Source organism: Gymnodraco acuticeps, unplaced genomic scaffold, assembly GCF_902827175.1.
Source record: "Gymnodraco acuticeps unplaced genomic scaffold, fGymAcu1.1, whole genome shotgun sequence".
NCBI lineage: Eukaryota > Metazoa > Chordata > Actinopteri > Perciformes > Bathydraconidae > Gymnodraco > Gymnodraco acuticeps.
In genome coordinates this window covers 728164-756152 of record NW_022990502.1, presented here as the reverse complement: position 1 = coordinate 756152, position 27989 = coordinate 728164, and the positions used below count along the sequence as shown (strand labels likewise).

The 27989-nt window shown below is 43.0% G+C and overlaps 1 protein-coding gene across 5 annotated transcripts; it reads right to left on the bottom strand.

The window, feature by feature from the left end:
• Positions 1-10055: 10055 nt before the first annotated feature.
• tmprss2 (transmembrane serine protease 2) lies at positions 10056-23720 on the bottom strand. 5 transcript variants are annotated; one of them, XM_034226842.1, is made up of 14 exons: positions 23004-23041; positions 22729-22776; positions 22411-22606; positions 20124-20216; positions 19581-19697; positions 19365-19494; positions 18114-18230; positions 17944-17981; positions 16990-17158; positions 12322-12494; positions 12121-12213; positions 11839-11981; positions 10637-10789; positions 10056-10466 (listed from the first exon to the last, which is right to left on the bottom strand). In XM_034226842.1, the coding sequence occupies exons 2-14, from the start codon at positions 22741-22743 to the stop codon at positions 10458-10460; spliced, it is 1446 nt and encodes a 481-aa protein (XP_034082733.1). In that variant the 5' UTR covers positions 22744-22776; positions 23004-23041; the 3' UTR covers positions 10056-10457. The 5 variants fall into 5 exon arrangements, with proteins under 5 accessions (XP_034082733.1, XP_034082736.1, XP_034082731.1 ...); XM_034226845.1 differs by lacking the exon at positions 23004-23041 and adding an exon at positions 23637-23720 and having other exon boundaries at positions 10058-10466; XM_034226840.1 differs by having other exon boundaries at positions 10058-10466; positions 22919-23051.
• Positions 23721-27989: the final 4269 nt, after the last annotated feature.

Sequence of the window (27989 nt, the reverse complement as noted above, 5' to 3'; positions counted from 1 at the left end):
TACCTGCAGTGGCGTCATTTTAATGCTTCGGTGATAACTATTATTGTAACTTTCAAGTAGTTCAGGTAAGACGTCTATATATCTATGAGTGTTTTTAGCTGTAAAATACCTCCACATTTTAGTTTTCAGCGTACGATTAAATCTCTCTATCACACATGCCTTCATATCACTGGCGGTTGCATAATGTTGTATACCTCGTTTCTTCATTAAGTTTTGAAAAACTTTGTTAAAGAATTCTTTCCCCGCGTCTGTTTGTATCTTTTTAGGAATCTCACTGTGTGTTAAAATTGTATCAAAGGCTTGGGTAACCTCAATACCCGTCTTCTTCTTTAATGCCTGAGCATAGGCTTTTTTCGAAAATACATCTACGACTGTTAACAAATAATTAAAACCATCATTATATTCGGACAGCGACTGCATATCGCAGAGATCTGCTTGAAATTGTTGTAGCGGTCTGAGTACGAAAACTCTGTTTCTTACAAAATGCACCCGAGCCGGCTTATGTAAAGTATATGCATCCTGCTCAGATAAATATTCTCTGACTTTCTCTACATTTACTTGTTTACCCATTTCATTCTGTACAGCTCTATGGAGTTTATCCACACCTCCTAAACTCCCTGGATTAGAAGGAGTGTAATACACCCTTTGCATGACACGTTTCTCAGACATGTTCCCTGTTACAGCCCGATGAGGTAATGAGTACAACAGTTTTTCTTACAAAGCATTTTATTGATATGTCACACATGTATAAAAAACATGTTAAAAGAAGTAAAATATAAAACACACTTTAACGAAAAAGTATCAAATTTGTTTTTCCTATTGCTGCCAAAAGGCCCAAGCTGCTCTTATAGTCTTCAGACGGGTCTCGTCGTTTTCTACCAGCTGGCCGTAAATCTTCTCCATTTTAGCCTCAAAGAGTCTGGTGTTTCTGAGATTGTGCAGAATCGCCTCGGTAGCTCCAAAGACTCTCCTCTCCGACACATGAAGGTGGCTCTGGTGTAAAGCGTCCCGAATGGCTGGAATGAAACGAACGGTCCACAGTCTCTTTATCACATCGTCATAATTTATATCCAGAAAGTAATCTTGGGTCGGAAACAAACACTCGTGCTGCCTCTGACTGGGGTGAGCGATTCGACATCCGTTACATTTTTCCTCTCTGTACAGTTGCACGACCCTATCCAGCAGATGAACTACAACAGCTTTTACCGTATTCAGGAACGAAGCTGTCCTTTCACGTTCTGTAGCATCAACCTCGGGAACACGAGTATAGCATGGCATATCAACGCCTACTGCTGTTGATTCCCCTGGAGACTCGGGTGGAGTAGATGGAGGTTGATGCATATCCAGCCACCCCGTAATATCAATATCAGCCATATAGCTGTCTATATATAGCTGAGATCTGGTGTCCAGATTGTTGGAGAGGATGGAGGTCCTACAGGCGTTTTCTCCAGGCTGCAGCTCGCGGTGAGAGAGTTGTTTTCTTCCAGATCCATGGTTGCTGCTCACAAAATGTCCTTGAGGTGTTCTCATTTTTAAATGATCTGGCGAGGAAAAGGCAGGGCTTGTTATGTTGAGGGGGAGGCGGAGCCCTCTGTAAAAAAGTATTTTGCAGTCAAACCGGGGGAAATCTGCCACTTCCTCACAGAGCCCCTCCTCCAACACACATGAACGCGCGCATGACCAAAAGAGGGCGCGAGATAAGTTTGTGCACAGACCCCCGCATTGCTGCTGATGCATTCGTTTGACTGACACTCCGGACGGATGCGGTAAGCTGACTGATTAACCCCCATTCGAGGCGTCTCTTGGCCATTTTTCTTTTTTGAAAAGGTGGGTAAATGGAATTGCTGTCTTTTTATTTAGTTTGCGCATATTTCTACCTAATTCCACCCCCCACTATCTGCCTGCGTCATAGCCCGGAAGGGGGGAGAGGCTAGGAGGGGGCTGGTAGACAGTCTCACCTAACTTCAAGAGACACCTAAATTAACATCAGAGGTTTATAACACCTCATAGATTAGACTTCATAATTAGATTATACAACTCTGAGGGGACAGGGCCCAGACAGCATAAAGAGACTTAATCAACACCTAAATTAACATCAGAGGCTTATAACACACCGGTGTGAAGTCACACCGACCTGTTATAACACCTCCCGTCAAAGGACTAGACTTCATAATTAGATTATACAACTCTGAGGGGACAGGGGCCAGACAACACAAAGAGACTTAATCAACACATCAAAGAATTAGACAACAAAGGCGCTAGCCCGGGGCTTTTCACATGACACAAAAGGATCTCTAACAAAGGCACTATACAGGGGGGCATTTCACACCTACGTGTGATGATACCTCACCCCTCACATCAAAGGATCTCACACCTACGTGTGAATTCACACCTAGGTGGGACATCCACCACGAACAAAGGGAGGCGGGACTTAGCTCATTAACATAAGTAGGGAGAGGTGTGACCTGTCACACCACCTGTCACTTTTCTTGCAAATGTGATTGAAAGGGCATGGGTACTATTACTTTACTATATTTATTTGTTTGCCTGTCCTTTTTTGTCTACCCTCCCTCATACTGTAAAGCGTCTTTGAGTTGTGAAAAGCGCTATATAAATAAAATGTATTATTATTATTATTATTATGATTATTAGTTTTGACTGCAAATGGTGGTTCAGCATTTTATCAAACAGCACTACATATGCCGTTTGTTTAGAAACGTCTGTCAGAATGATTCTCTTAAAATACGGAGCAAGCCCATATGTGCAGACATAGGAACACTTACTCTCACCGCATGCAAATTGAGCTGCAATCTCGCTGTCCGGGAACATCGCCGCAAAAAGACGGCTCTTGTCCTCGGATGACTTGTATGAGTAGTGAGAATCCATGATTTTTAAAGCCCAAAGTATCTCCGCTTTGATAACTTCGTGTTTTGAAGGAACGTTTAACGTTGTCTGTTTCGTTGCTGTTGAAACTGAAGCAGCATTACTTGGTGTATTAGCAGCGTCAACATTCATAAATGTACTTATGGGCATTGCGCTGCTAGCAACAGCGGCTGCGGTCTGGTGCTTTGTCCCCTTCATGTGGCTAGCAAGCGCTGCCTCGCCCATATTCGAAATATCGATTATTTTAGAACATAATTTGCATTTGAGACCAGTAATGTTTGTTGAGGAGAGGACGCTGGCGCTTGTTTGTTCGCCGCTTCTCCTACGCCTCAGAGTTTTTATCTGCGTTTAAGCTATTTTATCTGCTTTTAAGCTATATGGCTAAACTTGAGTCTGTTTAACAAGTGCTTTTATATCTTAAACCTCGTGATTATTGACGGTTTTGGACCTGACGACTGTTGGGACTCACCTGCTGTATCGCCCAAATTCGCCGACTATCTCCGGCTGACTGCTTGCCTCTCTCCCGCTACTACTGTGATAGCAGGCGGACTCCCAATCCTCTGTTTCATTCCCAGACGCGAGGTATACTATCGGGATAGCCTTCCAGCTGTCTCGTTGCTGTTAGCCCTCGCTGCTAAGCACCGCTACCAAACTTCTTCGGCGCCCGACCTGTTGACATGTTGAGGTTTTCTATTCTCCAACTCCTGAGTTTCAACCACTCCAACGCTCCAACCGGCACCTCAGTCATTAAACAACTTGGACTTCTTCGTCGGCCTCGCTATATCCACCGAAGCCAAAGAAGAAGACAAATTGTATATTCCCAGCACGGAGTTGCAGATATTCCATCCATCCACTCTGTCTGCCGTCGTGTCGCACATCTGACGCGTCATCAGAGCCCGTTCATGGCGGGGTCAAATCGCGCCAGAAACATCGCGAGAAAGCTGCATGAATACACGGAGAGCATCGCGAGACCGCCACACACGTGGAGTGGATTACAGCTTACTCCGGCCCCTACAGAGGTTCACCACATCTTCCAAAGCCAAAATAGAACTTCTGAATACACAATCCCTCAGTAATAAAGCATTCTTCATTCATGACCACATCACCGATGAGAAAATGGACTTCATGTGCCTCACGGAAACCTGGCATCAGCCAGAGGTTTACTCCACCCTCAATGAAGCTTGCCCTCCTGGCTACAGCTACTTGGAGAAAGCCTGCAGCACTGGTCGTGGTGGAGGCCTAGCTGTCATCTACCGAAAGGAATTGGAACTGTCACTCCTGCCCCTGCCTGTATTGTCCTCTTTTGAATGCCTTGCATTTAAATGTAAACCCCCCTTCGCCCTGACAATACTTCTGATCTACCGGCCACCCAAACCCAACTCAGCTTTCATCCCAGAGATACAAGACCTTCTCACTACGCTATGCACAACCTCTGCCAATATTATCATACTTGGAGATTTTAATATTCACGTCGACTCCCCCTCCTGCCACTTTGGCACTGAGTTTCTGCTACTTCTGGACTGCCTCAATCTGACACATTATGTTAATGTCCCCACACACGCCAAGGGCCACACGCTCGACCTGGTCATCACAAACTCCGCCCCCATCAGCAATCTGCTAGTGTATGACTTGGGGGTGTCTGACCACAAGACCATCTCTATGCCTCAGCATGCCCAAACGCCAAATCCGCTTCAGGAACCTGAGGAACATCAACCCGGACACCATGACCCTGGACCTCCAGCATCTTTCTTCCGCCAACTTGTCATCAGTAAATGAGTCAGTTGCATATTACAACCAGTCCCTTAACAGTCTCCTTGATCTGCACGCCCCCCTCAAAACCAGGATGGTCACCTTCTCGCGCTCAGCGCCATGGTACACCGGAGAACTGCGGAGAATGAAGACAGCTGGGCGTGTCCTTGAGCGGCGGCTCAAGGCCTCAGGACTCACTGTTCACCGGTTAGCCTATCGTGAACACCAGAAGGCCTACGCACAGTCCCTCAGAGATGCACGGTCCCAGTACTTCTCCTCCCTCATCAACAACAGTACTGAAAACTCCAAGCAACTCTTCTCCACCATAAACCACCTCCTCAAACCCCAAAGTCCTCTACACTCCGACTCCACTGAGAAGCAGTGTAGCAACTTTGCCGCCTTCTTCACTAACAAAGTCGATACTATCCGCTCCCTCCTCCCTAGCCCCTCTGCACCTCCAGTTACAACTGCTGACCCACAGCCTGGGACAACCCAGCCTCTTCGCTGTTTCACGGACATCTCTCAGCGAGAGGTTGAGGGCATCGTTAGGAGGATGAAGCCCTCCACCTGTGTCCTGGACCCCCTTCCGTCAGCTCTTGTAAAATCGTACATCTGTACCATGAGCCCCATGATCACTAAGATCGTAAACCTCTCACTCCAGGCTGGCCATGTCCCCTCTGCCCTAAAAACCGCTGTCATCAAACCTCGTCTCAAAAAACCCTCCCTTGACCCGGGAGTCCTGGCCAACTACAGACACATTTCCAACCTTCCTTTTCTATCAAAGGTGCTGGAAAAACTAGTTGCTGCTCAGCTCCAGGACCACCTAAACTCCAACAACTTATTTGAGAAGTTCCAGTCTGGTTTCCGCTCAGGCCACAGCACAGAAACTGCCCTGGTCAGGGTCACCAACGACCTGCTGATGACGGCTGATGCTGGCTCTCCCTCTCTCCTCATCCTCCTCGATCTCACTGCAGCTTTCGACACCGTCAATCACGGCATCCTCCTCCATCGTCTGCACTCCACCATCGGACTCTCTGACTCTCCCCTTGACTGGTTCAGATCATACCTCACCGGGAGAACAGAGTACGTCTCCTTGGGCGAAGCAGAGTCGGGTACCCATAACGTCACCTGTGGTGTCCCTCAAGGATCTGTTCTCGGCCCCACCCTCTTCACACTCTACATGTTCCCCTTTGGCTCTATCATCAGCCGACATGGAGTATCCTTCCATTGCTACGCTGATGACACCCAACTGTACCTCAGGATCAACCCTACCTCCTCTGCAGCCCTGCCTTCACCCACACTCACTGCCTGCCTGGAGGAGATACAGGTGTGGATGAAGCAAAACTTCCTGAAACTCAACAGCTCCAAGACCGAAGCCATTATAGTTGGCACCCCACACCAGGTTCGGTCATCCACCATCACCACCATCACCTTCTCCGGCCAGGACATTACCCTCTCCTCAATAGTCACCAACCTGGGTGTTAAAATGGACGCCCATCTGACCTTTGAGGCCCACATTAAACAGCTGTGCAAGAACTCCTTTTATCACCTCAGGAACATCGCCAAACTCCGCCCCACACTCACTCTGTCTGACGCCGAAAAGCTGGTCCACGCCTTTGTCTCCTCCAGGCTGGACTACTGCAATGCACTCCTCATCGGGATCCCTAACAAAAGCATCCAGAAGCTCCAATACATTCAGAATAGCGCTGCTAGGATCCTGATGAGGGTGCGCAAATATGATCACATCACCCCCATCCTTAAAGCACTACACTGGCTACCCGTGGAACTGAGGATCGAATTCAAAGTCTCCGTCCTCACCCACCAGTGTGTCCATGGAACTGCCCCTCCCTACCTCAAGGAACTCCTCACCCCCCATACCTCCTTGCGGACCACCCGCTCCAGCAACTCCAACTTCCTCAAACCCCCCAGGACTAAGCTCCGTACTATGGGAGACAGGGCCTTCTGCTCGGCTGCTCCCAGTCCGTGGAATGCTCTCCCCGACCAAATGAGAGCACTACAGACCGTGGAGACTTTTAAAAAAGGCCTCAAAACCCATCTCTTCAAAAGAGCCTTTGCCTAGACCTTTTTATCACCCTTTTATTTATTTTGTATTGCTTTTTATTAATTCTACCGTGTTGTGTAATGTTTATTTATACTGTTCATGCTCACTACTTGTAGCACTTCGGGATTTGAAATCAAATATGAAGTGCTTTATAAATGGAACCCATTATTATTATTATTATTATTATTATTATTATTATTATTTAGCACGTCTTGGGTCAGTGTCTTTTGATAGCCACAATTGGTACTTATCCTTGAGAAGCCATACGTTGTTGAAACTGCACTTCCCTGGCATCTTGGCAGCATTATATCAAATAGTATAGCTTACTAGCTTCTACAGGCTTAAGCAACTGTAGGTTAGAGGGGGCGTGATTGTAAACATCTCTCACCCGCGAAATACTGCGACAGTTAAATGTATTTTACGCCATTTTACGTTTCATTAGGTTACTATACAATACAGTATTTATTATCATTATAGTATTACTATTTTGGCAATTAAAATATAAATTATATTTGATGCAACTTTAATTATATTTCCATGACTTTTCCAAAACTTTTCCAGGGCCTGGAATTTGCATTTTGAATTCCCATGACTTTTCCAGGTTTTCAATGACCGTACGAACCATGGTTGTTTAAAAAAAAAAAATCTTACTTGCAGCTTCAAAGGGAGTGCACGGCACCAGATTATGAGTTTAAAAGACAAGAAGTCACCACCTTCCAATGGACATCCATTTAATAAGTGATGAGCTGAAATTTAGAGAAGTTATTTATAAAAATATACCTGCCATAGTGAAAGCTCCTAAATTCAACTACAAACCATTGATGAAATTACTTCTGTTTTAAAATCCTTGATAAAGGAAGGAGTGATTGTTACATGTTCGGACACCCATAGTTCCACACACTGTTAAACATTTTTCTTTAAATAGACCAGAATTGAAGATAAATGAATATAATGAATTATGAATTATGTGGCAGAACTTCACAGATCCTAATAATGTTTTGACTCAAGAAAATAATTATATGCACAAGTTTCTGAAATAGATCTATTAGATATTTTAATATAGATTAGGTGTTAATAAATTGCAGTAGTAGTACTATAAGGAAGCAGGTGGGTTCTAGCTCCTGTGTGTTATCTGAAATCACCAAACTAACTTTTCTTCTTCTTGTATTTTGTTCGTTTTGTTGTGTTTTCTTCTTGTTCTTCATTTGTTGTTTAAGGGCGGCTGGCAAACAGCTTTTAGGCGCAATACCGCCCCCTGGATTATATATAGTATAATGGATCTTTCCCTGAGTGACAGACTTTTTTCCCACTCGTAAAAAAAGGCGTATTCGTCGTTTGACTGCATGTGCCGAAAGACTGATTCTTATTATTACATTATAAGCTTATTGTGCTCATTTTATGTTGATGTGCGTTTGGAATAAATAGACAAAATCACCAATCCTAAGGTTTGATGGATTGGATAGGAAACAAAGGGAAAAGTCACATAAGAAAGTTTTAGCCTGCAATACAGAGTAGCAAGGTCAGGGGCAGACACTGGAAGAATACAAAGAGTTATTCATGAACAGGACATCGCTCCGGCTATTATGGTTTAGGTGTTTTGCTTTCTCCTCCTCCCCTCTGTCTTCTCTCTAGAGGTTGATCAATACTCTAATTTCCCCTCCTCGACTCCTATCCTCGAGACTTAGTACAGGAGATGCGAGCGGAGGACTGAGGAGGGGAACCGAGGAGAGAGGAGGGGAAGCATCAGGCGGTTAGAGAAATGAGAACTCCTCTCCTCTGAGCGGTCATTTTAAAGAGACGTCCATTAATGATGACAGGAGGCACAGCAGCCCTCTGTCTGATGGACAGATGTGTTCATGACGACTTATATATTTACTTTTAATTAATTGGCAGTGCGGTATAATGAGACAATAACAGGTTACAGATGCGGACATATACACACACACATATATTTATATAAATACAATTTCAGAATCAAATAAGTATGAGAGCACTCTCATAATAACGTAACACAATCAGAGACTGGATATATCCCCCCCCCTCTCTCCGGTCGCTGAAATGGGGAATTGAAATTACGGGCCAAAAGTTGTATTTACAAGTATTAAAAGTAAGCATAGGACACCAAACCAACTGAGACCTGTCTGTCCGCCGCATCTACGCACTGTACAACACACACACATCTACACACTGTAGGCCTACCACACACACACCTACACACTGTACCACACACACCTACAGCTCCTAAAGCATAATCAGGCTACAGCCGTTGTGTATTTTATTATGTGAAGCACATTATATTTTTATTTTACCAGGATGCAGTGACAAAAATATTTGGGAAGGCTTAGCCTTCCCTAGCCTACAGTACCCGCCGCCCCTGATTCAGACCATTGTTGAGGAGATGTAAAACATACTTTACATAAGTTGGGTCCGACATATACTTTGAGTAATGTTACTTTGCTTCTAAAAAATATGAAACATCATTATCAGATGAGGACATCATCAAAGTGTGTGAGTCTGTCAGGGGATTTGATCTGTTCTCTGCATGTCGTACAGGGCCTATGTACACACTCCTCTGGTATTAATTATCTTACTTATTTCTAAATGGCTCTCTATTTGATCTCTTTTTCTACACCATCGTGTTTCAACATGATGGTATATGACTCATAAATCATAAAGTAGCACACCCAGGGCATGATACATTTTAGATTATATATTTATCCACTGTTTCCTTTGTCTCAGTGACGTGCCACAAAAAGACTTCCTGACGTCTATTAAACGAAATGTTCTGTAGTGTTCATTTGCAGCCAGGCAGGGAAAGCATTTGGCGCTCATAGTCAAAGACTCTTTATGCACATAACCTTCATCTTACACTGCACTGTAACTTTAATTATTGTATTTTTACCTGTATCAACTTTATCTTGTTTTAATTTGTATTCTCCTGGCTTTTAAGTACTTTATCTTAAGTGTTTGTTTTCTTGTGTTGTTTTTTTGTAAAGCATTTTTCAATTGCCTTATGTTAAAATGTGCTATATATAAATAATATATTCCAAGTCATGAGAGGTGAGAGAGCTCAAACACCTCTGGTAGAGCTCAGTACAACTTTACAAACCCTGGTGAGAAGTAGTGCAGATCACGCATATGAACCATGATATAATGAGGGACCTTTTTGTAGACTGGTCAAAGTACGAAAGAACAAACCATAAATAAAATAGATAGATAAAAGATTAAGGAAATTGTTTGAGTGACAGCGCATGACTATGAGTATGATCACATTGATAGTACAGACTTTATTGTTCTTTGTCCGTGACACAGTAACCGACTTCCCTACAAATATTGTTCTGGCAAAGTCCCATTTCTGATTGCTGATAACTGCCTAGGAAGGCGCACCCATGTCATTAAACTGGAAATATGACACACACAAGAGGATAATAACATCCGGCTGTAAATAGTTATTTTTCTTAGAAAGTCTCTGAGTTGTCTCTACATGGCATTTCTCACAAATTAAACTCAGCTCTTTATGCAAAATGTGTTTTATTACAACATGTAAATAACTGGATTTTTGTTCAAATGCAAGCATTACATTTGTACTTTTAACACATTTATAAAATGATGAAACTATAGATCTGTTAATTTGTACAATCCTTTGTTTTGTTTTTTACAAAATTCTTCCTGATCAATAAGTCCTCTGAGATTTAAAGTGCAAAGTGTGTGATGAAGTAAGTAACGTAGATTATTGACAGAAGCTCCTCTTCAGAGAAATCAGTCACTCATTCTGGGGAGAGAAAATGTAATTCAAAATATGAACCCCAAGTTTAAATGTATTATGAGTCTTTTTAACTACCTAATAAACTAAAATAAATAGTTGAGAAAGCATGCATTTGGGAAATGATATTTATGTTTGTACAGAGCAGAAAATTACATTTTTATTGCATTATCATTTACCTGCATTTGCTCATATACCCAGTTGATGAAGTAGGAAACGTTTCCGTAGACTCCCGGTTTGTTCCTCAAAGCACATCCAATCCCCCAGCTAGTGTCCCCCACCAGCCACCATACATTGGCTTCCTTGACCACCAGGGGCCCCCCACTGTCCCCCTGTAGGGCACAGGAGGAAGACTCTCAGGTGTTTGTGTCTTAAATCAACAAAAATACATGTATCTCAGGGGCCTTTACAGTGTATATAGATCATCATCATACAAGACAGATATAAATGTTGTGGGACCATTTAGTTGGATTAGTTTAGATTTGAGGGTATGTTAGTGTTAGCTTGAAATGATTAGGTAATAAATGAACTATCTCTGATTCTAGATGTGTTAGAAAGATATATTATAGATACTTGTGTAGTGTCCTATATTCTAAAATCTTCAGATAGCTTGTTGGGACGTCTTTTTTACATATCTCAAATACGGAAAAATTATGGAACTTGTAATAAAATGAATTGTATTTCATTTATTGGAAAAAAACACAATAAAATCACAAAATAAACAACCCAAATTAGGAAATAATTATGTGAGAGTATGAAATAAAAGATCCAGGAGGCTGAGCCAGCCCTAACTATAAGCTTGATCAAAAGAGAAGTCTCAAGTCTTGTCTTAAATGGGGAGAGGGTGTTTTCCTCCAGAACCTAAGCTGGGAGCTCTGGCTCCTGTTTTAGAGACTCTGGGAATGCTACTGTAAGTGGGATTATGAGGAACTAGCTCTTTAAGGTAAGGGGCGTGACCATTAAGGGCTTTTTAGTCTAGGAGGCTGGATTTCTGTTGAAAGCCAGTGCAGAGCGGCTAACATGGAAGTAATACATTTGTTTTTTTCTTGTTCCTGTCAATATAAATACTGCAGCATTCTGGAAAGATGTTTTGGGACAGAATGACAGTAAGAAATTGCAAGCATCCAGCCTTGAAGTAATACATGAATGAACAAGTTTTCTGCATAGTTTTGTGACAGGATGTTCCTTATATTCTACATATTGTGTGTGTGTGTGTGTGTGTGTGTGTGTGTGTGGTGTGTGTGTGTGTGTATGTGTGTGTGTGTGTGTGTGTGTGTGTGTGTGTGTTGTGTGTGTGTGTGTGTGTGTGTGTGTGTGTGTGTGTGTGTGTGTGTGGTGTGTGTGTGCGTGTGTGTGGTGTGTGTGTGTGTGTGTCACTTACCTGACATGTGTCCACTCCTCCCTGCAGTTTTCCGGCACAGATCATGGTCCGAGTGATTTGTCCCTCCAACACCTGGGGCCTGTTACAGTTCTCTCTGCTGTAGATGGCGACCTGGGCCTGGTTCAGTCTGTCAGGGGTGTGCCCTTAGAGAAATGAATAATCACAATGACAACTTTTGTCATGAATGCTCAATCATTTATGTTGTTGCAAGTTTGATATGAAAAACTGATTAAGTAGTTTAAAAAAAACATTAAAAATAGAGTGTTGGACATAGAGCCTCACCAGATGATCTCAAGGCTCCCCAACCTGTGATCCAGGCTGGATGTTCGGAGAGGTCCACGCCAACGTTGGGGAGACACACTGGCTTCACCGTTCCTGAGACACAATCATGTCCATGTGAAGGGTTGTGGTTTTGCTCATCAATGCTGACAGTTCAAAATATCATTTAATAAAGTAATATGACTTCTGCTGGCAAGTACTTACTTGTAAATGACAGGGGTCTGACAAGCTTTAGCAGAGCAATGTCATTGTCATTCGTTTTTGTGTTGAATTTCTCATGGCTTATAATTTTGTCAACTGTTTTGCCAGAGCCAAAGTGCATCTGCAAGAGGCTGACATCACCAGAGTATACCAACCACTCCCCAGGAAAGGAGTACCTGCCATGAGGTTAAAAAAAGTCAAAGATAAGGAGAGTGTCTATACAGTAACACATGTGACATTTTTTAAATTGAAATCAGGCCCTTGGTGGATTTAATTTCGGCCCGCAGGATAATTTCTAACTATTAGATCTGGCCCGCCGGTATATTGCACGCAAACTTTCACTAGCCTCATCCCAATACCCCTCCTCGACTCCTCTCTTCCCCTCCTCCGGGACTTGACCCGGAAATCGATCAAGACACGCCATTTTGAAGGACGTCCCAACAGCTGAAATGCACACGGAGGAGTCGAGGAGGGGTGAGGGAGGAGGGGTGCGGGAGGAGACGAAAGGGAGGATACACGCGAGCAGACTATGCGGAAGTGTTTTCACTACTCGCGTATAAAAGCCCCGCCCCCACCTTCACAGCTGGTCGATTTCAACAGAGGAAAACCAACAACTGGAAGATGAGTGGAAAAGCGTCACATACATGTATAAGTGCTCACAGCTCCGTGAGAATTATTATGTGCAATTCATTTCTAAAAGGCTTTCACATTACTATAATTATATTTTTATTTAAATGTAGGCTACATTTTACACCAAAACGGAACACAAAAGCAGGACCAACCATCATACATTGAATTCCTTGACTAACAAGAGAAAGATTAATTCATTTAAATAAATATTTAACCACAAATGGGCCGGTTCTAAAGGGTTATTCAGTTAAGCCCGATGAGAGGGGATACAGCTGTGCACATGTCATCATTAACAGACGTCGTTTAAAAGTGACGTTTGAGTGAACGAGGACATCCCAATTAATACCTGAGGACTCCTCTGTCCTCGTGTCTCTCGCTCACATCTTACGGAGACGGAGCTAAGACGCAAGGAAGGGAAGCGAGTGAGGGAAAGGAGGAGTCGAGGAGGGGTATTGGGATGAGGCTACTCAATCCTGAGGATTTCCTCAGCTCAGAGCCTGACCCCAAACATTGATGAACTTGCACCCAAGATGAGATGCCAAGTATCTGGCTTGAACTAGCATCACAGAGCAGCACACTGAAGAGGTTTCTCAATACTCTAATTTCCCCTCCTCGACTCCTTTCCTGGACTCCTATCCTCGATACTTAGTCCCGCCCACAGGAGATGCGAGCGGAGGACTGAGGAGGGGAACCGAGGAGAGAGGAGGGGAAGCAGTAGGCGGTTAGAGAAACGAGAACTCCTCTCCTCTGAGCGGTCATTTTAAAGAGACGTCCATTAATGATGACAGGAGGCACAGCAGCCCTCTGTCTGATGGACAGATGTGTTCATGACGACTTATATATTTACTTTTAATTCATTGACAGTGCGGTATAATGAGACAATAACAGGCTACAGATGCGGACATATACACACACATATATATATATATATATATATAAATATATACAATTTCATAATCAAATAAGTATGAGAGCACTCTCATAATAACGTAACACAATCAGAGACTGGATATGTCCCCCCCCCCCCCTCGCTGAAATGGGGAATTGAAATTACGGGCCAAAAGTTGTATTTACAAGTAAAAGTAAGCATAGGACACCAAACCAACTGAGACCCGTCTGTCCGCCGCATCTACGCACTGTACAACACACACCTACGCACTGTATCACACACACACCTACAGCTCCTAAAGCATAATCAGGCTACAGCCGTTGTGTATTTTATTATGTGAAGCACTAAATGGTCTTAGAAAAATATCGACTCTTTGTTTGTAGATATCTACTAAACTAAAGCATACAAATACATAGAGTAATGTGGGCCTGTTATACTGAGTGATATATATTATACACACTACTCTGCTTTCTGCACGGACCTCACAGCTGTTCTCACTGTAAACATCGCGTCGCGATGAAAGCAGTTTCTAAAATAATATCCAGGGGATGCATGCAGAGCTGTCATTGGCTGAGAGAAGTCCGGCCGTGCGTCACGCCTCCACCGTTCCCGGAAATGCGTCCGCGGAGGAGCCGTGAAGGACCCATCAGTGTCTCCTCGGTTAGAGCTCCTCCAGAGAGCCTCCTCGATGCTCGGTCCTCGATGTGCATTCAGATAAATGAGATGTCCTTCAACATGGCGCGCTGAAATCCATTTCCGGGTCACTACCGGAGGACCGAGGAGTCGAGGAGGGGAAATTAGAGTATTGAGAAACCGCTTGAGTTTCAATGGATGTTTCCTTCTGCACTTTTTTTCTTGCGACATCAGGGCATGTTTGGTTTTTTCTTTTGAAGCTGTTGTTGGCCTGTGGAAAAATGTAATCATAAGAAATGACTCTGCAGATAGAGCCATAAGAAATTAATGCAACTGATTATGTAATGCTTAATGTTGTTTTTATGGGCAATAATTTAAGCTTTGTTAGTTCTTGGTTTAAAATATGCAATAAGTTCATTTCAATACGTTTTGCAATAAACATTGAACCAGTCCGGCCCTCGACTAGTACCCATTGTTTTACCGGGAGCTGCAGAGTTTGGACTTGGGGGTGGATAAGAGACCGGCTGTGGTGGTTCTGAGGGGCCGAGGGGAGGATGTAGATCAGGGCTTCTCAAACTCCGGACCAAGGTCCGGATCCGGACCGAACTGCAAATCCCTCCGGACCGAACCCTGTGTCGCATTATAAATTTAAAAACATTTAAAAGAAAGAATTTCTGATTATGATGTAAATTAAAGTGGACCTATTATGCTACATTGGAAAAATATATTGTAGGGCCATACCTATACAAAACATGTCTGTGAAGTTTTTTGCTTAAAATACCAAACAGTTCACCCTTTGTAGCCATGCCTCATACTGCTCAAACCCCTCTTTTGCAGCCCTGTTAGAGAAACGCGGATTTTGGGTCCTTAGCTTTAAAAAAAAAAAAAAGAGGAGGCGGAGCTAATGCCTGATCAGAATTCTACCGGAGATAAAGTAAAATTCTGCTGTGATAAAACGCCATCTTATCCACATCAAAGATTATTTCTGAAACAGTATGGAGCTCAAATGCTTTTTCTCTTGCAGGTTTATCACAAGGTGAGTTCCTTTTTTTATTTCCTGCTTTTTAAACACATGTGCTCTCCAGTACAGGTTAGCTCTGAGTGTTAGCGAGGCTTGCTAATGTAAACAAAGACAAGATTACGTCCAAAACACATCTGATAGCAATTTTCTGTGGGTCCGCTGCCGATTTGACGTCAGATCGGCAGCAAATCTGTATCTGCTCGTTGTACACCCGTTTTTAAAGGATTTGGATACGGGGGAAAAGAGAGAGGGTTTTATTTTCTGACGCTGCGTGAGTTCCCCGACGCACCGGGGACACATATTTATGTATAAAAGACATCACAAAGTGTATTTTGCATGATAGGTCCCCTTTAATGTATATTTTCTTGTGTCTGACGCGTTGTGAGAATGAACGTGCATATATATTTACTTGTGTGCGTGAGCGTGACACGCATTGCAGACCGCAAGTTAACCGCAAGTTTACTTTGACTTTCTAATGCTTCTAATGCCATTTTTGCCGAGGTTCAAGGCATTGGCTACAGACAAACAGTGCCATTTCTCCCACTAGTTCAAGCCATCATACTGTATGTATGTATTGAATGTGTGTGTGTATACAGGGGCGCCGTTTACCGACAGGCAAGTGCTTGGACCAGAAGGGGGCCCCCAAATAAGGTAGATTAATCCAATCCAATCCAACTTTATTTATATAGCACTTTAAAACCTCCAGACCAAAGTGCTGTACAGAGAGATACATAAAATCACACAGCTCAGATCACAAAACATAAAATAAATAAATACATTTAAAATAAAAGATACAAACACAAAACAAACCAGAATAAACGTTTCAAAATAAATAAAAAATAAAAAAAAGATAAAAAAAGATTAAGAAGGTCCACAGCAACGACAACATGAAACACCCTTTAATTTACTGCAACGACATGTCGGGAAACCCCCTCAAGGGGGCCCCATGCATAGCGCGCCGAAACTGCTTCTTAATTTCAGTTTCGTTGCTCCGCTCCAGGGGTGGGGGGACTTTACTGGCATTGATCCGGACCATTGACCTTGTATAAAATTCACAAGTGGACCTTTAACAAAAAAGTTTGAGTACCCCTGACGTAGATGATGAAGAGGATGGGGCCGAGTACTATTCTCTGGGGATAACCTTGGGTGACTGAGGCTGTGGAATAGGAGTGTTTATGGAGGGAGATTAAGTGGGATCGGTATTATCGGTCTGATTATCTTAATCTTTTACCTCAGAAAATATTTGATGTCATCAAATTGATATATTTTAACAACATTCATGTGTTTGCAAGTTAATATAATATATCAACACATTAGCCTACTTTATAGTTAGCTAACACTAGCTAGCTATCTAACATGTATTGTGTGTGTCTTTGTGTGTGTGCACGCATGGTAATTTTCTTCTTTTTCAATTATCAATATGTTCAAAACGTTTTTTTCAACATGTTTAAAATGTAAATTATAAATAGTGAAAAAATACATAAGATAAAAAGCTTACCTTTGAAAGCAGTGGGCAGCAGAGAGGATCCAGTACGGGCTGATGATGGAGCCTCCACAGAGGTGATAACCTTTGATCTGCAGACTGACCTGCCACGGCCAGGCCCCGTTCACTGCCTCTGTCCCCCCCACAATACGAGTACTGGGGTCGGCAGAACTCACTCCACATTCTGAGGTAGGAGGAAAATTGTTTGAAGATAACCCCAAAAAAAGGTAAAATTCCTTTCTCAAAGACTTTTGTATTTAGAGGTGTAAACACACTACCACGGCTCAAAACACTTCCATTTGAAAAATCGGTTACAGCTTCAAAAACAATGCAAAAAAAGTGCCAAAAACACACGCAAATTAAGAAGTATCTTCACAAACTTGACATTACACGCACAGCATTACGCGAGCTACTAAAAGCGCTGCATACATGAAATGCTGCAAATACAAAACGCTATGCCAACAGTGACAAATTATCAACTGTAAAATCCCCAAATGTGCATAACTTTGTTATGTCCCAGTTTCCGTTGTGTTGTGAGCTTCTTGCAGCGTTTTGTGTTTGCAGCCTTTCCTATCACATTGGCACGGATCGGCCACCGGAGGTTTGGTCACTTATCCTGTGTGGCTGTCTAAATCCCACTTTCCGAAGAGATTCGATCATACCTCTTAATTGAATCAGAATCAGGTTTATTGCCATAAACAAAACAAACGTAAACATAACATAAATGAAACAAGAAATGAGCATTGCCTTGTAAATGTTCATACATAAACACAGTAAAGTTAGATACATTTAAAGTTACAATTATTCCTAAATTAAAACAATAAGAAAAAAGTACAATAAGAATATGACAATTTACTATGAATTCATTATGTGCAATATATCAGAATTAAAATAGCTGTGGAGAGGTAGCATTCAATTAAACACAAATTACAGTAGTGTAGTTATGTTACAACTAGAGCAATAGCTTACCAATGCATTGAAGTTTGACTCTGGCTGTGCAATATGAGCTGCAAAAGAAAGAGTGACAAAAATGTATGTTCAAATCCCAAATAAGATATTCAACATTAACTTAGGAGTTCTGACTGTACACAGCGTGTCCTGTGTACACAGTTATGATGCAGCGAAGGGTGGGGGGGTACCTGAAAGTGAGCTGTGAGTGTATAGGTGCTCCATATTTACTTCCAGGCTGCAGCTTCATGTATCCTCTGGAGGACAGAGAACCTGCGCTGGTTTGAGTGTAGGACACATAGTCCTGCCTGCACACAGGATCAGAGGGGTGGGATCAAACACAGTCAAGTCATACGATGTGTGTATGATGGAGGGTCCTCTCTGACTACAGCTCCTATAGCAAATATGTGTGTACATCCACACAATGTAAGAATTGCAGTTTTCAAGTTTCCCTTGAAATGTGTGTTGTGGGTCTTTACAGTGCTGCTATTCTTTAAATATGTTTTCTTTTCAATGGTAAGTTATGGCATCATGTGTTGTTTTATTTGTCCTTACCGACAAGTACTGTATACATGAGGAAAATATTAAATAATTGTTAATTTAGGATGTATATTGTCACGCAGCAATATAATAGCTCATGGCTATAAACCGAGAAGTCCTGATTTTTATTCAGCCGTTAGACCACACTGTGCACAAGCGCGCTTGAAGAACAAAGCTACTTTTCCTACGTACAGTTATATGAAAATAAGGTATGATATAGTATAATTGCAGTGTTAGTCATATAGTGGTGTAGGAAAGAGTCCTAAAACCCTGAAATGAGTTAGTGTTTTACCACTTCCGGTTCCCTATATTGAAGTCACGTGTTCTTGGTTATAAGCCTCAAAACGTAAGAGATTTTCACATTTTGTCCAACGAAAATGTCCGAACTAACAAGTGACTAAATGAGACTACTTAAAGACATCATGCCGAATATTAGCCGCCTTGAGCTCAGCGGTGTTGACTTTAAGTCTTTTAACCGTGCTGTAGTTCCTTTACTACTTTACAGCCTAGCCATGGCTTTTTATATCTGGCAATTGCATTTACGCCTCCAAAATCATAAACTGATGTGTGGAGAATATCCTACAGGACAAAACGTTTTAAGGATCATAAGCTTTTCAGTATTCCAAAATCCAATGGAAAATCCCATTGCTTTTTGTGGAGGGAGCCCTTGCTAACTACCTGGTCGGTCAAACAAAACAAAAAAACATCATCCCTGCACCACTCTATTTAGTGGCAAGCAAACATTTAACATTTATTTCATTTCTTAATGTTAAGAAGGTTCCATTTAAAAGCCCTTTCATAACAACTCTACATTTGGATTGGATTGAATTTTCTTTCTTGAAATGTATTGGATTATATGAACAAATAAAGCACTAAACAGAGGGGAGGAAGAGAAACAGCACCTGTTGTAGCCAATATGCTCACACACAGCTCTCCCATAGTTGTTGTCCCAGGATTCAGCACACACCGGCATCCACCTGCGGCTCTCAGGGGAGTAACCCTCCAGCAGGAAGTTAGTCCCATGGAGACGAACTGTGGATCAGAGAGGACAACTCTGTTCAGCCACCACCATACTGCCAGACAGGATGTCTTTATGTGTGATGATTTTAATGTCTTACAGCATTGAGACTCATCCTCTCCATGAGAACAGTCCTGTACACCATCACACCACTGGGAGTGGCTCAAACACCTTCCACCACTTCTGCAGGACTTCCCCAGTAAACACTGGTAGTACACTGCAAACAAACAAACAAACACACACACACACACACACACACACACACACACACACACACACACACACACACACACACACACACACACACACACACACACACACACACACACACACACACACACACACACACACACACACACACAAGTATAAAGCACACAGGAATCTGATGAGATGATAACAACATGTAAAAAAGTACTGAGATCCTTTATTTAAGTAAAAGTAGAAATACTATTGACTTGAAATACTCCATTACAAGTAAAAGCCTGAATTCAAAGAGTTCATTGAGTTAAGTACAAAAGTATTATAACCTGATGAACCTTTAGTGTCAAAAGTAAAAGTAATACAAATGCTGAATGTCTCTTTCTACAGTAAGTAAGTAACAATACTTGAGTAAAAATGAATTTCATATAATGACGGAACTCACAGAAGTACCAGAGCAGGATGCCGGCGAGGGCCAGGAGGAGGAGCCCACACAGACAGCCACACAGGACCCGCTTCAAGGGACACTTCTGTTGTCCTGCAAGGGGGGACAAGAGGAACGTACTGTGATAAATCTTAACAAGTGAACAAAATGTAAATGCATGCTATTAAAGATTTGCACACTCACACTTACGTAGATATACGGCTCTGCAGAAGAGACAACACATACTGTACCTGACTATCTCAAATACAGTATAACACATAATACAGCATCAATCAATTCAAGCCACTACCCCAATTATGTTAATGTGAATTCAAACCTTTGACCAAAAGTTGGACGTTTGAACACCTCATATTTTGACACCTTCATCTTTTTGTTTCGATTGAAATTCTATATTATCATTTAACGTTCAATTAATGTGTACATACTTTAAAACTGTAACACCTTCTTAAACATCACAAGCAGTAATCATAGCAGCCTAATAACCATCTTCTGTTTCTTTTTGCTGAAGAGAGGATATATTTGAGAACAGGTGATATATTTTATTTCAGCTTATTACTCGTCTATGGCTGCCATCATTTTCAATGTTCAAATGTGTTGATATTGAACACAGCATCAATGGCAGGGGTTGTAGTTGTTTATCCAGTAGGGTGGAGCTTGCTTGAAATCTTTAGCAAAGCTAGAAAGGGATGTGATTTTCTAGAAAGTGAATCATAAGATTGATCTGCTTCTACTCCAATCATATTGCTACAGCCTGGAGAGTGCGCTCTGTATCACCAGCAGGGGATAAAGTGTGTCATATAATCAAGGGAAGAGAATCAGCTTTCTCCCACCTGAGAAATATCACCAATATGCCTCGAAATGTGAACAAACAAGATGCTGAAAAGCTCATGCTTTCATCGGAAGTACAAACGACTGGACTACTGTAATGCCATTTCTACAGGTCTACAAATACAGCGGAACAAACAAAGACAAAAGAGAATACCCCTGTATTAGTCTGCACTAAATTCCTTCAAAAGGTATACAAAGCTCTAAGTCTGGCACCCTCTTATACAAATGATTCTCTACCCTTTAATGTCTCTGCTTCTAAATATTCCAGAAGTCCCCTAAAATAAAATTGGGAAGGCGGCTTTTATCCACTTCACCCCCAAACTGTCAGTCAACTTCTAAATGACAGATGAAAACATATATTATTTTCATTGTATTAATTTTTTCATATTTCTTTCTTACTTTAACTGAGCAGGTTACATGTTTGTAACTTTTGGATTCTTTTATTGTATTAATTATTTTGACTATTGGACCTTCTTGTATTATTGGAATCATGTACTGTACACATGATGTATGATGTGTGCTTATATGTTTTAAAATGTGACTTTAATTGAATTGTCTTGTGTTTTATAATTGTCTCATGTTCTGTTTGTCTTGTGTTGTCAAGACAACTGTTAAAACACTTAAAGCTCCACCCTGTTTATAAAAAGTGCTACAGGGATAAAGCTTTTTTATTATTTATTATTCCAAGGGACTATCCAACCATTTACCAGTTGCCCCTCCTTTTATTCTCACATATGCATCTTCGTAAAGTCATTGTCTTGGTTAAGGAATAACAGCAATGTTTAATAAATGATAAAACAGCAGCAGGAAATGAGAAGAGTCTTAAAGTCAGCTGACTCTTGTGTGCTCCTAGTCATACTTTTCTAATGGTTTCCAGTGGTGGAAAATGACTGCGTACATTTACTCAAGTACTTTAGGTACGGATCTGAAATACTAGTATTTTCTAAACAGTACTTTCTTTCTGAGTACTTACTACTCCACGACAATTTAAAAGGGAAAAACTGTACTTTTACTTCACAGATGTTTCCACAGAAAACTATGAATATCTTCAAAAGATGATGTTTTTTATGTAGATTAAACCTAAAGTACACCTAAAACAATGAGTGGGTTTACAGAAACTTTAACAACATTTACATGAGCAAATTTGAATAATTCTATCCTCTAATGTTTTCTATAGTGACTTTGTTTGCTGCCATAAACCATTTATGGTACCAGACAAAACAAAAGTGCAGCAGCCAAATATCTTATTTAAAAACAGAAGCAGGAGTGGGTTCTATCGCTCATTAATTAAACCTTTATTTGTAAGAAAACATATCAAAGTGACCTAATCAAGCTTTAAGTAAGGTGGGGTTTCTGTTTGTAAAATAAAAGCAATTGAGTGGATTTTTCTCTTGTACACAGATTTGTTTTACACAGTGCTTCACATAAAGGCTGGAGACAAAATATCATCATGTATTACCATTCCTCTGTGCGGGCTGAGGTGCTGCTGCGGGGGGGGCAGAGTGGTGGGTGTTGATGGTGTTAGGAGTAACGGCAACATAGCTGGGGATCTCTTGTGGACGGCACGGGTAGAGACCCTGTTGGGGGGCTTCTGATGGGGTTCTTCTTTCCTCATGTTGAAAGCCTCTATTGTCATAGATGGGACTGGCCTGGTACTGTGAAGAGATAGGAATACAAACATTTAATGAAAACACAAGATAAACATCATTTTAATTCTCAGGTGAAGAGTAAACTGTTGAATATATTAAAATGTACAAATGCTCTCTTTACTTCTTACCTGATTATCGTTCATACTGAAACTGCCTGGGGAGGAGGACTGTTCCACCTTGATGAGGTTTCACAGGTATTACAAGAAAAATGAATGAGTCACAAGTCGTAATGACTGCACCTAAACTGTAGCATTCATGAAAGCAATTTTCATCAAACCAAAACATTAGTTCCAGAGAAACAACATGAAAACTACATACCCGAAGTACTCAGGTTTTAAAGAAACAAGCTCTCACAGTATCCAAAATACAGCCAAAAATGCTCACACACTCGGTTTACACACACAATGATGGATGGTTGATATTCCCACAGATTCCCGCGGCGCTCTGTTCCCCTCTCCCTTTTTCTGACCATTCCTTTATGTAATCAACAGCCATGGCCACTCCTCCTGCACTGTGTGCTCATGCCAGCCTGTTGTGTGCCAACTGATTTATTAAACACTTCAAAATGACATGTACAAACAGCAAGTATTAACGAAGGCAAGCACCGATACTCATTATCTGCTGCCCAAAGCCAGGATATAAGATAGGGTGAATGAAGTGAAAATAATGAGCAGTCTTTTGATTTGTGACAGGGAAAACTCATTCCAGTACTAAATGCAGCTGTGATATACTGTCACTTGCATGCGTTATGTTCCTGTATGTCATATTGTATAGGTGTATTGGAAGATTATGCACCAATATTGACATTTTTCTGTCACATGCAGCCTCCCTTTTGACTTCAAAGAACAGTTTGTGGAATTGGAAATGTACAAATCGTCTTAAAAGATTAGCCAAGTAATGAAGATGGTTGGCACTGCTCTATACAACACAAGTTAACATATGACAGGCGCTCACTGCTTGTTTATCAATCCAAAAGCTGCCATTCACATTATGGAAAAAGGGTTTTAGTTGAGTGAATATATGAAGATGTTCTTACGTTGTGCTATTGTTGGTCCTCCTAAAGAGAAATGTCTGCTCATTAATCAGTAACGTCCAAACAAATATGTAAATAAGTAGCCTTTAAAACAGAGTTGGCCGAAAGGACTTTCAGACCCTGTGAATGTTTAACCCAGTGTTGTCCTGTGGCAGGAAGAGAAAGGAATGACAGTTATTGAGTAACAGACGAAAGAACAACCACACCTGCACCTTTTGATGTGTTTTAACTAGGGCTGTCAAGTTAACGTGTTAATAACGCGTTAACGCAAAAAAAATTAACGGCACTAATTATTTTAACGTGATTAACGCATATGTATTTTTTTTCCTCGGCCGCCCCGTAGTTTCAGAGCGCATCGAGTTTAAAATACTGTAGCGATCCTGATAGGCTACTCAGGGTGTCACTTAGGCATCACCCGTCTCTCTGCCAATCATAGAGCTGCACCGTGATGGTGGCTGAGGTGCGGGCCTGTGGTTGGTGGAGCGGACGGGGGAGGGCGGGGAGTTGTGACGTAGACAGTGCTATATATATGGGTATGTGTAGAAGTTAGTGTTAGTGTGAGTGGAGTGTGCGGTAGAACCCACGAAGTGTACTTGACCTGTTATCATCTGTCTTCAAATACTAGTTATTAAAGCCTAATAACTACAAGCCTGTCTCCGACTCATCTTGGGAACGTTACATTGGTGTCAGAAGTGAACTTTTCGAACAAGGGACGTCTATCCGGACGAGAGTCGTAACTGCGTCACGGAGCTAGCCGGTAAGCTAGCGGGGATGGATAAGTTCAGCAAGATGGGAGTGAAGCAGGAACACAGTAGTGATGAAGAGGAAGATGGAGCATGCGGGTGGTCGAAGGACATGAGAGAGGAGTTCATGAGTGCACGGGAGGTGAGAGAGCGCCTGAGAGCGTCGGCGGTGAGGATGGCTAGAGACGCGGGAATGTCTCTGTCTTCTGCGGCAGTTCACGCCATTTCCAAGCTGGAGGTAAACAACAATGGCGGCGCCCATCAACCCGCAGCAGCCGCCGCCGGGTCAGTGAAAACACCCAAATTCTCGGGTAAGGCAGACTGGGAGGCTTTCCATGCCCAATTTGAACTGCTTGCTCATGCCGGGGGGTGGTCAGTAGAGACTAAAGCACTACAGCTAGCTTTGTGCCTCAATGTCTGCTTGTCTGCTACTACTTAGCCTTGAGGACCGACACAGCTATGAAGCGTTAGCGGGGGCTTTGAAGAGGCGGTTTGGACAGTGTTTCCCGCCAGAGCTGCTCCGGAACTAATTGAGTAACCGCTGTAGGAAGTCTGGAGAGACGCTGCGTGCGTTGGCTAACGACGTGGAGAGCCTGACGCGGCGGGCATATGCACACATGCCACCCGGAGTGCAGAGTGAGCTGGCACGTGATCAATTCATCAGGGCTCTCCTCCCTGCGGACTTGAGGGTTGGGTACAGCTGCAGCATCCACAGTCCTTGCAGGCGGCCTTGGAGATGGCTGTAGAGAGAGAGATTGTGTGGAGTGTAGCGGCGAGGAGCAACGGAACGCCGGTACCACCGGCTGTGAGGAGCTGCAGAGTGGAGGAGAAGCCTGTATGGGTTACCGAAATGACTGAAAGTGTTCAAGTTTTATTAGAGGAGAAAATGATGGAGATGGAAGCAGCTGTCAATGCAGAGAGGGAACTGCGGCAGCAACAGGAGGCTAGACTCAAAGCGGAGCTGGCCTCTCTTGAGCGAGATCTCCAGGAGAGTAAAGAGAAGGAGAGCCTTGTGGCCTCTCTGGAGAAGTGCCTCCAAGAGGGCAAAGAGAGAGAAAGGAGCCTGGTGGAGGAGGGTGCCAAGAGGGAGGCGCAGTTCAAAGAGCTGCTCAGGAGCCTGGAAGCCGAGAAGGACAACCTGGAGGAGCGTCTGACGAACCAGCTGTCCCAGCTCAATGGCAGCATCGCAGACTACCAGCAGGAGGCGGCGGACAACCGGGAGCACTTGGCCGAGCTGCAGCGGGAGGTGGAGCGGTTGGCGAGGGAGCGGGCTGAGGCGCAGAGCGAGAGCGACCGGGCCGCCAGGCTGGAGGAGGACATGAGGCAAGCACAGAGAGAGAGAGCAGAAGCAGAGTCTGGTAAGCAGGAGGAGCTGCTGAGGGAGAAGCAGCTGCAGAGGGACTGCATCAAGTACCAGGAGAGGATCAGCAAGATGGGTAGAGACGCTAAGGCGCTGCAGCAAGGTTACAACGAGCTCCAGAATAAGCTAGGACAATCCCAACTGGAGACTTTGAAAACTCTAGAAGACCTGAAAAGGACAGAAGCAGAGTTGGATACCTGTAAACCTCAGCTGGATGAGTCCCAGAAGCAGGCAAGCGTAGCTATAGCGGAGAGGAGTATCATGGAGCAGAACGCCCAACACAGAGAGGCCTCGATGAAGGCAGAGGTGGAGCAGACCCTGGACTCTGTGAGGTTCAGACTCGGAGGCGAACTGAAGGAGATGGAGCTGAGACTGGACGAGGTGGACAGAAGCGGAACTATGACACCAGGACAAGAGGGCAGCATTTCCGGGCCGGGGAGCTGGTCTGGGTCTACAGCCCACAACGGAAGAAAGGCCGGTGCCCAAAACTGGACAGTCAGTGGGTTGGTCCCTGCAGAATACTGGAGAGGATGAGGGTAGTGTTTGTGCTGAGTTTTATTTGTTCCTCGTGGGCGAGGAACTTTGTAGTTGGGGGGTAGTGTAGCGATCCTGATAGGCTACTTAGGGTGTCACTTAGGCATCACCCGTCTCTCTGCCAATCATAGAGCTGCACCGTGATGGTGGCTGAGGTGCGGGCCTGTGGTTGGTGGAGCGGACGGGGGAGGGCGGGGAGTTGTGAAGTAGACAGTGCTATATATATGGGTATGTGTAGAAGTTAGTGTTAGTGTGAGTGGAGTGTGCGGTAGAACCCACGAAGTGTACTTGACCTGTTATCATCTGTCTTCAAATACTAGTTATTAAAGCCTAATAACTACAAGCCTGTCTCCGACTCATCTTGGGAACGTTACAATACCATCTACAAGCTGATGCTGACAGCCCCGCTCCTGCCGCCCGCTTGTGGCAGACCACACTTCCACGCTCACCGGCTGGCTATTGGGAGGACCGGGAGGGTGTGTGTATGTGTGGCCGGAGCGAACGAGCGAGAGACCTTACGTGCATTGTTGTTGTTAGCATCTGGTGCTAGCTAGCTGCGCTAACGGCTATAAGGAGCTGTTCAAATGAAAACAGAGGAGCGACATTTCGCCACAACTGCGCCGAGCACTTGACTTTATGCAGGAAGCCAGACAGTGGGACATTGTACGAAAAGTCAGCACACTCAGCACGGATATTGCGCAACATGATTGCAGCGTCCAGGCAGCTCCCGTTCGAGCATAGGCCTATACCTCGCTGTCACCACACGTATCTTCAATCTCTGCCTGTATTACGATCTCAACTCCACATCTGTCATACTTTCATGGTTGTGCAGTTATTGAAGACACGCACACGCACACGCACACACACACACACACACACACACACACACACACACACACACACACACACACACACACACACACACACACACACACACACACACACACACACACACACACACACACACACACACACACACACACACACACACACACACACACACACACACACACACACACACACACACACACACACACACACACACACACACACACACACACACACACACACACACACACACACACAATTTGTATTGTATTATTGTATGAGAGAGGTTCAGGTTGAATTGAGGCGAATATTTGTAATGTTCAGAGGTTGTTGTGTTTAATATTCATGAGAATTGTTGTCATTGTTCAAATGATAATAAACATTAGCATAAAGCATATTTGTCCACTCATATGTTGATAAGAGTATTAAAAACTTGAAAAATATTCCTCTAAGGTACATTTAGAACACATAAAAAATGTGCGATTAATCGCGATTAACTATGGACAATCATGCGATTAATCGCGATTAAATATTTTAATCGACTGACAGCCCTAGTTTTAACATATAGGCCTTTGAAGAGAAAAGGGTATAGAATTCCTTTATTGTCATCGCACCAGGTACAACGAAATTTAAAAAAATGTATGGATAATAAAGCATTACAATAATAGGTGTTTTCTACTGGAGCCTGATTGTAAGCTGTTAAGGTTATTTACAAACAAAATAAGAAGAGAAACTAATTTACATACAGAAATAAAGAATCCTTTTGGTTTATATTTGTGTAACCTTTTGGAACAGTTTATCCAAATCTCTTCATACCTCCGCCCTTACCCCCAGCAGTGTCTTTCCAGGTGTTTGACAAATTCGATTGTTTTATGTGCCGCATCTGATACA